Source organism: Tachypleus tridentatus, chromosome 2 (assembly GCF_004210375.1).
Source record: "Tachypleus tridentatus isolate NWPU-2018 chromosome 2, ASM421037v1, whole genome shotgun sequence".
Classification (NCBI taxonomy): domain Eukaryota; kingdom Metazoa; phylum Arthropoda; class Merostomata; order Xiphosura; family Limulidae; genus Tachypleus; species Tachypleus tridentatus.
This window is the reverse complement of record NC_134826.1, coordinates 34,146,607-34,156,514: the sequence shown is the minus strand read 5'-3', so window position 1 is coordinate 34,156,514 and position 9,908 is coordinate 34,146,607. Positions and strand designations below refer to the sequence as shown.

General features: G+C 33.2%; 1 protein-coding gene across 2 annotated transcripts in view; it reads right to left on the bottom strand.

Annotated features, from left to right (window-relative positions):
• Window positions 1–596: 596 nt before the first annotated feature.
• The window catches only part of LOC143240638 (fucolectin-like), a 44,699-nt gene continuing 35,387 nt past the window's right edge, over window positions 597–9,908 (bottom strand). For both annotated transcript variants that reach the window (XM_076483405.1, XM_076483396.1), the window contains one exon: window positions 597–1,752. In XM_076483405.1, the coding sequence (XP_076339520.1) occupies window positions 1,487–1,752 (266 nt within the window). In that variant the 3' untranslated portion in view covers window positions 597–1,486. The remainder of the gene's footprint in view (window positions 1,753–9,908) is intronic.

The window sequence follows — 9,908 nt, the reverse complement described above, 5'->3', positions numbered from 1 at the left end:
GAATGGTTTGTTTGAAAAATGGTAAGAATTAAAATGAATCCTGGGATAGATGAAGAATTTCTTAGCAGATGCAGTTTTATTTGTCTTGAAGTTACGTGTTAAGCTTACCAGACGAATGGAAAAGGCAATATTTCTTAGAATCCCTTGTTAAAAGGCAATTTTTGAATCTATGGAAAAAAAACGTGAGCTCTATGTTGAAGGTATGTTATGAAGTTACATGTAAGTAATCTAGTATACAGTTGTCAAAATGTGTGTGCAGGTGAACAAACTTTTTCTTTTGGTAAACGGTTGTAATAACCTGTTTATTTAGTCATGTAATCCTATCTCAAGAATATGCAGAGAGTGCTAGCAATTCAATGTTATAAGTGTTGAGTCCCAAACAGTATTTAGTAACACAGTTAATAGAGCGTTTCTAACATAGGTGGCTACATTTATAGTTATTCTTTCCCAGATCTGATAACGATAGTAAACTTAACAGTTTGAGAAACAGTAGACTTGGATTCTTTGTCTCTGAGCGTAAATTAAGAAAGTGATTGGTAACAATGTAAATAACGTAAAAGTAATCTTTATTTAGAAGAAAGTAATACATAGACAGGTAAAATTGCAAAATTCAGTATGTAGTGCTACAATGGATATCTAGATACAAACTGTTTGTAAGCTAGCTTTGCTTGACTTCTTGACATCCTAGAAAATCAAAACATGTAGCACACCATACAAGATTTTATAATAGTGTGTTTATCACTATGTTTGTTGTGTAATTAAATATAAAGTTACACAGTGTAATATCTGCGCTGTGCCAGTGTGGGTATCAAAATCATATTTTAACAATATATATTTTCAGAATTATAACCGAGTCATGGGAAATATTTTCAGTACACGTGCATCAGCATCACTGGTTTCGTTCCAATTGAAAAGTAAGGGAAGATCCTACCTTAAGATATTATTTTATTATTGAAAAGAAAAGAAGATTATACAATGAGTTCTACTAAAGAAAAATATTTTCCATGAGAAAGTGTACTTGAAACTAAACAAGAATAACCAAGAACAGCAAATTGGAAGTGAAAACTGAATTTAGCTTAACTAACAATATGTTCTTAAAACCACATGTGCAGCTGAAAATACATCTGTGTAAAACATTCTGAAAAAAATTCAACACAAGTTGCTCGTATTTCTCCCTTAATTTTGCAGTTTCCATTATCTTTTAATCAAGGAATGTCCTCCCTAGTGGTATAACTCTGTGTCAGTGAACTTACAACGCTAGAAACCGAATTTCAATACATGTTGTAGGCAGATCATGAATAACCCATTGTGTAACTTTGTGTTTAACTTGAAAAACAAACAATTATGGAATGGAATATATTTTTTTTACTCTTAAATACAGTGATATTTTACAGATGCCTATTCTCTTTGTAAAACGTTATAGAATTAACTCACAGCAAACAAAGTACAAATATCAAACAGTGACTGCATAGCAGTAATAAAAGTTTCACATCTTGTAACCATATACTTTGACTTCACACATGTGCAAGTAATTTTGAGTTGGTTCACTGCAACCGCTACAGTACTGTATAATCTGGATGCTGACGTAACGTCCCCCAACAGGATATGGTTGGTCACAGACGAAGGTAACTGGTTCAATGGTGATTCCACCTCCAACATGCTTACTGCAAAGTGGATTAGCAGTGAGACGTTTCCCAACCTCTGTAACAGGCACATTTCCAACGCGGATTTCGAAGTCATGTAGTCTGTGAACTAAACATGAATATACAACTTGTAAAATATATAAAATTATACAAAAGAGCATGTTTCCCTTATGTTACTTAAATCAAAAATTGAAATATCACAACTGAGTGTAAACTTCATGGAAAATAGTATTACTATGTGTTTTTCTTATAGTAAAGCCACATCGGGTTATCTGCTGAGCCCACCGATGGGAATCGAACCCCTGATTTTAGCGTTGTAAATCCGTAGACATACCGCTGTACTAGCGGGGGGGGGCAATAGTATTACTTCTGTTTTGATAAAAACTCTAATATCAAGGAGGGCCGATGTTAGGGTGCAGTTCATTCAAAAACAAGAAATAAAGAGAGAACCTATCAAATATTGTGTAATTTGATGTTTTTGTACAGTTCTGATATTATACAATTCGCATTGTGTTTTAAAACTACAATTTCTGTCTTCGTTTAAAACAGTCAACGGTTTGATTCACTTAGAGGAACAATAATTTTTTACAGGTTTCGACAGTTGTCTATGTGACTCCCAATTAAAACAGATTCTATTTTTAGAACCATGATCCAGCATCAATTTGGACAATAATATAAATCTTAAAAATCCTTAATATATCTTCTGATATAAGTAACTTGAAAGAGCCAGCATATACATCTCTTATTCTCCATGAAGCTAATTGAAAGTCATTTGGTAGTAAAATAAAGTTTAAAATTTTAATGTTATTTAGAATATTTCATATTGTAAGAAAAAAAACATGAAAATATTAAATCTATAATTATAATTTGCTTTGTTTGTGTGCTTTTTCCACGATGGCTATCTGTGCTAAGTATTCCTGCTATATGATTGTTAGTTCAAAATTATAAATGACAACAGACTGCCTAACTAGCTTTGCTATAAAATACAAATACTAACATATCGAATATTTCATATGGAATATTTTTATTGTGTTCTATTTTATTTTAAATATCTGGGGCTTTTCTATTACTGTCACATGGAGTAGAGTTATTTCTGGCTATTTGTGACTGTAGGTAAGAGTGGTTTGTAAATACAGTTTAGCATTTTCAAATATATGCATATTCTAGTTGTAAGAGCCAATGCTTGCTTATGAGGTTTTTCTTATGTTTTTTGCACCTTATGTAACGTATTTATCATATGCTTTCTAATAGTTAGTCGAGTATTTTCATTTTATTCGCAAAGTATGTTTGTAGTTAAGCACTTTTTTCCATTTCCATTTACTAAAATGATTTTTAAAAAATTAATTTGTCTCTTTTTTTTTTCAAGTTACATCTGATTTTAACTCCATCCTTAATCACAACTTAGTAGTCTGCCAAAAGATGATCCGCTATTCGTTTGGTTACCTGTAGAAAGTAAACCTTTTACTTTGGTTTGTACTATTTTGCTGGATATTCGAATCTTAGGTTTTTCTGAAGATTAGTAATTGTGTATAAGGTTTATTTACTTACTTCATACAGGAAAATGTAATGCTGTTACCAGAACCTAGATATTCCAGAAGAGGTATTTGGTACGTATCTTCATTTTCTCTAAATAAGTCTTTTTCTCCTATGCTTACAAGCACATTCAGATAATAAAGTTGGAAAGTCAATAAAACGAGTGAGCTCATTGCGGTTATGCAGAGATCTTCTAGAATAATTTATACAATAAACTGCTATGTTTGACATCCAATGTCCTGAAACTCCACATTTTACAGACTCCTTCAGTGCGATACTGATGAGCTACAGTGAGTGGACAGCATTCTCTAACCTGACACTACCTTCTTCTATAATACATAGCTGGAATAATGACCCATACGTCATATACCTTGAATATTCCAAAAAAGTTTTCATTCTGAGAAAATCATTGGTGTTTTGTACCAACGAGAACCTTAAGTTTCAAAGATCTCTGAATGACAACAATCATAAAAGATTATCTTTGATAAAACTGTCAAAATATAACGAGATGAACATATCTTAGGTTCTTCCTTCAGGTGATTTGGGAATAAGATTCAAATTGCTCCTTGAATATTTTTGTAAATTTTGGAATTGTTGGATCGAGGATCATAAAATTCAGTTTTGGTGCTTAGTTTAAAGAGTATGGCATTAAATTAAATTGAATAACTCTAACCTTATCGACTTTTCAGCGAGAACAATTTGCCACAGTTTTAATTTTTTTAAGCCAATAGAAAATTGAGCCACCACGTGAGTGACATTTGAATACAGTAAACATAGTTTCCATATCGATGATCTGTAAGTTTACACTGTAATGCATATCCCAACATTCCAGCAGTCAACGAAACATTATTCTGGGTGATAAGATTGTAAAGAGATTGATAGATAATTCATACAACATGATTTTATTGTTTGAGATATATATTTCCTAATGAATCTTGGATAGGAGGTACAAGATTTGAGGCAGTAACTTCAATTATTTTGCAAGATCAGAAACCTAAAGCTCAGTTATGTGATCTTTACATTACGAGAGACTGTTAGGTAGCAGCATTTCGCAGATGTTGGCCATGTTCATTCTGATTGGCTATTAGCCAAGCAGCAGTAATCACTTAAACCTGCCACTCCATCCATGCAATTGTGTGGATAGAAACACTATCCACAGAAATAGCAGAAAACAGATACCTGCCACAACTGTGATGCAAACATTGGTGTCATAAACCTCTCTTTTATTTGCTTTCACTAAAGCCAACAGGTCTCTTAAATATGCTAAACAATTTACAGCATGCTTTAGAAAAGTGATAGGCTTCTGTTACATCTATTAATTTAGAAAATGAGCCTGAATCAGATCTTGGCACTGATCTTGGAAAGAAAATCTAATGTTTCGCTAGTGATGGTTAATTCGACACCAAAAGGATTTAAAAACAGCTAGAATGCTATTTAGTCTCTAATTGCACTATGACTTTAACATTTCAGAATTAATATTCTCACAAATTGCAATGAGCGTAGAGTGGGAAAATAATGGAGAAACTTTATTCTGCATCACTATCACTAAAATGTGAAATGCTGTTACAAATCTTTGCTTCAGTATCAGCGTTTTATGTAAATATACCCTACAGAAGTTATTTGCGAGTACAGTTGGAGAACTTGTTGACCTGAAGCTCTGTGATGAAATCATAAAATGTCAAACAAAATATACACAAGAGCAGTGGATGATGAGGTTACAGCTCTGTCAGTATTGTCTAATACACAACTATCATTTCATGGCATTACATGAATATACTATCACCAGCTAATGCTGTGATTGAAGTAATGTTTCATATCCACTTTGCTCTTTCTAAATACAAATGCACCTGCTTGGATAGTCATTCCTACCAGAGTAGGGCATATTCCAGTTAAGGTTTGTAATTATGGTAAAAACATCACAGGCATATGAGCATTTATACTGCGTACAACAAAAATATCATCGAAACTAACAGTGTTACTTCATCAGCACAGTGTCAACAAACGCATGATGATGAGTATATTTAACTGACTGTTCATAGAATCCTCAAGCTTTATGAGCTCACACAGGTAGAGAAATTTTACCGATGGAATTTGATAGAACAAAAACAATTAACAATATCATATAGATATTGAAGACGTAAGGCGTATAAAGAAACTATCATCACGATGCTTCCGTGAAGCAACAGGGACATAAATAAATCAGATATATTGAATAGATCAAAATCAATCAGCTTTAATTTGTAGAGGGCTTAATTATATTTTCTGTATTCATTAGAAATGATGTATACTGGGAATTTTTGTGGTCTTCAGACAAATGAATATAGTAACACTCTTCTACACATATCCTTTGTTACACATGGGAAAATGTCTCAATGTGTTGGAAGAAGCCAGCTTTCGTCAGATCAAGCTAGACAAAGTAAAAAGAGCCAAAACCATTTTTAACGTGTAAAAAGACTTTTACGCAGTTTGCTTCATACCTTTTTACATCTTAAACTTACATTATGTAATTTTTAGTTATAACAATGTCTTTTCTGTGTTGAAGATTTTTAGCGTTCAGTGGGATGTTTCAGGCCATAATTAATACCTAGTTCTGGTATTTCAATATTTACAACAATAAGGTCTGTAGCTTAGACAAATAATGCTCTCTCATGCAAATGAGTGCAGTGTTACTTGGACACGTAGTGAGTAGTAGCAGAATGAATACTAGGCTGCCACAATTCTGTGAAAAAGAAGGACATTTGAAGCTGTCTTGACCTTGTACCTATAAACATGAATTGAAGAAATACTAAACCGTTGCTCCAACCTACGCAAATGTGGTTTCTGGCTTGTGATAAAGCTATTCATTCCCAACATTAGGGGACACCATAGACTGTCGAAAGCCTGTAAACATGTGAAACTAATTGTATTAGCCATACCCACAACGAAACGTAGAGCAGTACTATAAACATTACTACACTGTTGTTTATTTGGTACAGAGAAAGAATCATTCAGATCATAGAAAGCACTAACAATAAACTACAGGTTTTACATTCAGAGAATAGCTCTAATTATGGACGAATTCATCCTCTTTCCCAAACAATTATGGTAATCATTAAATTCTGATAGTAATTAATTACTTTAGTAAGAACACTGATATGTTGGCTGAAAAAGCCGCTGGCAAAGTGGTTTGTGTTGGAGAGGAACTATTGGAGGTAGTAAAAAATGATATAAAGAAGGATATGAATGATATACTTATAAAGGTTATAGTTATTGGTGATTCCTCGACAAGGTATGTAGATAGTTTGTAAGATAAATAGGCAGAAAATAAATAGGCTATGCTACATAGTGGAACAGGTGGTTGATATAACTGACACACAATGAAACATAATAAAGGGGGCTAGCAGAGAAGCAGTTTTTGATACGCACATAGTAGCTAACGATGTACGGAAAGATAGGTCAGAGGAAGTAATTAATGAGTATACAGAGTTGATAAGAAAAGATCACAACTTAATTCTTTCAAGAATACTGTCCGGAAATAACTGTGGAGATGGAATTATAAATTGGTCACTAGAGCTAAATGCTAGGCTTAAGTTAGTATGTAAGGATGAGCGAATTGGCTTCATGGACTTGTGGGAGAAGTTCAATGAAAAAAAGAACTTTTTGAAATGGATGGTTTACATCTGAATGCAATAGAGCTGGCTTGTTTGCTAGGGATATCAATTCAGTTGTAACGGATGTTTTAAACTAAAACTAGACATTGGTTAGTGGCAGAAAAACTAAATGGAAAAAGAAAAAGAGGTTGAAAATAATTATTATTTCAAATGAGTATATAAGCAGTTATAAGGGTAGGTTTTATTGTCACTGTTCCAATACTAAAAGCAGAAAAAGTAAAATAGATAAATTTAGACCACCGGTAGCAACTGAGGATTTTGACATAATGGAAATAACTAAAAATTAGTTAAACATAGATTATTGTGATGACAGAAGTGCCATTGAAATACAGGATTACAGTCTAGTAAATAGGATAAACATATTAAAAAGAGGAATAGGAGTGGTTTTATATGCAAAATATGAGTTACATCTTTTTGAACTTGAGAATATCAAAATAATAGCAAGGAAATTGAACTTACGTGTCTTTCTATTAGTGGATAAAACTGAAAAGGCTTTTAGTGGAAGTTGTTAAATATCACTGATGGTACTGATGAAATCAAAAAGCTTTTCAATGAGAATAAGATTTCAATTGTTAATGAAGTGGTAATTATGGGTTATTTTAATTTCATGCATGTAGTTTAGAAAAGGTTAGAGTCAAATCGTCAGGAAGAAAGGTTTTTACAAATTGATCAAGATGGCTTTCTTCACGAATACGTCAAAGAGCCTTATAGTAGCAATGCTATTTTAAATGTATTGTTATTGTCTTTGAATAGTGGGCAAGTACCAGACGAGTGGAAGTTAGGGTAATGTCACTCCCCATTTCAATGCAGGTGAAACAAACTGTCCCTGTAATATAGGATCATTAGTCTTACGTCAATTGTGGGAAATTTTTTAGAAAGTTTGATAAAATATATTATGCAAAGTTATTTAACAAACTGGATTAATGTTAGAAATAGGGTACCTCAGGGCTCAATCTTAGGACCTTTACTCTTTTTTACTTATATAAATGTCATAGACGTACGAATGCTCAATAGTTTATTGAAATTTGCTAATAACATTAAAATCTTGTGTGTTGTTAGCTATGGAGAGGATGCTACTGATAGTTTACAAAATGTTTTACAACATTTAGTGTATTAGGCAAATAAACGGCAGATAGGTTTTAGTTATAATAAGTACAAGATAATACATGTGGGTTATCATAATCTGAATAATAAGTATAATTTGGATGGGAATAACCTCAACATTGTCATCAAAGAAAGGAGTCTTGGTGTAATTGTTTGTTTGTTTGTTTGTTTTTTTTAATTTCGCGCAAAGCGACTCGAGGGCTATCTGCGCTAGCCGTCCCTAATTTAGCAGTGTAAGACTAGAGGGAAGGCAGCTAGTCATCATCACCCACCGCCGACTCTTGGGCCGGTCTTTTACTAATGAATAGTGGGATTGACCGTCACATTATAACGACCCCACGGCTGAAAGGATGAGCATGTTTGGTACGACCGGGGTTCGAACCCTCGACCCTTGAATTACGAGTCGAACGCCTTAACACACTAATGCCGGGCCCATTCTTGGTGTAATGGATGATTAGATTATTAAGCGCTCCAATCAGCATGCTGCTGCTAGTGATAGGGAAAAAGGACCTAGATTTTATCTACAAAAATGTTGAATACTAATCAAAGAGCTTATAATTTCATTGTGCAGGTCACTAGTTAGACCACATTTGGAGTATTGTGTTTAGTCTTGGGCACATCATTTTAGAAAGAACATTGAATTCTTGGAAAGGATTCAAAGACAGATTCATAGAATTGTTTTATCTTGAAGATAGAAATTAGAGAAAATCTGATTTAGGTGTTTTAGAGTGTAAGAAGATTTGATAACGTTAATACATCATCTTTTTTTCATTATTAGTTGTAAGAATATTAAGAACCAGGGGACACAAATGTAACTTTTTGCAAGGTAGGAGCCACCTTCATGTAAGACACTTTTATTTTTCTAACTGAATGGTTAGGCTTTGAAATAGTTTACTTTTGGATGCTGTGAAAGCCGTAATTTTAAGAGAAAGCTAGATAAGTATATGAATGATGAGGGAAACTTCTAAGATTTTTTAAATTTATTTATTAATTGTTTAGTTTAGAGAGTAGGAAAGCCGAAATTGTTTATCAAACGTGTTAATGATATAAAGCTATGCTCCAGTATATTTCACATGACTCCACATGCTGTAGAATATGTGCAAAAAAGTGGAGTGTTTACAGAGAAAGTAGTAAAAGATATAAAAGAGCATGTGATAAAATAATGTAACTATGAAGCTTTAAATGAAAAGACTTAATGTGGCTCCTATGTATAGGAGTAGCAAAGAAACTGAATCGACAATACTTTAAAATTCAATATCTAAATGTAGATTCACAAAGGTACATTAAACACACTTATAAACCGAAACTAAATGTTACATAAATAAACAACTAAATGTCATGCTTCTGCTATACTAATTTGACCAGAAAGCAGAGGTTGAATAGGCTGTAGATCTTGCAATTAGAACAGCTACATTAAAGTTTTATTGGCTACTTATGCAGAGTCAAAGAGGAGTGGCATTGCCTGAGCAAGAAACACAGTGAAAACGTTAACCACCAGGCACTATAAGTGGAAATCAAGGAGAAATTTCAATAGTTGATTGAAAGGTATGAGAATGCTAGATAGCAATAGTAACCATTGCTGGGATCTTGGGTGAAAGTTCACCGTGAATTATTTACAAGATATATATGTTACAACGTAAAGCATATTTTTGGTTTAATGAGCAACACCAATAACTGTCTTTTGAAGGAGAAAAGAAGAAACAAGCTGTAATATACCAAAATTGTCATATAGATTTGAATTGAATATCAGACGTTTCTTTGTTTGTAATTAAACAGAAAGCTACACAATGAACTATCTGTGCTCTGCCCATCAAGGGTATCGAAACCCCGATTCTAGCATTGTAAGTCTACAGAGATACTGCTGTGACACTGGGGAGCAAGATCAGACGTGCAGATTGAAGAAAATATATACAAGTCTAAAATATTGTCATTCTCATGAAATGAAAATACAGTTGAAAGGAATGAGTGTGATCATCTG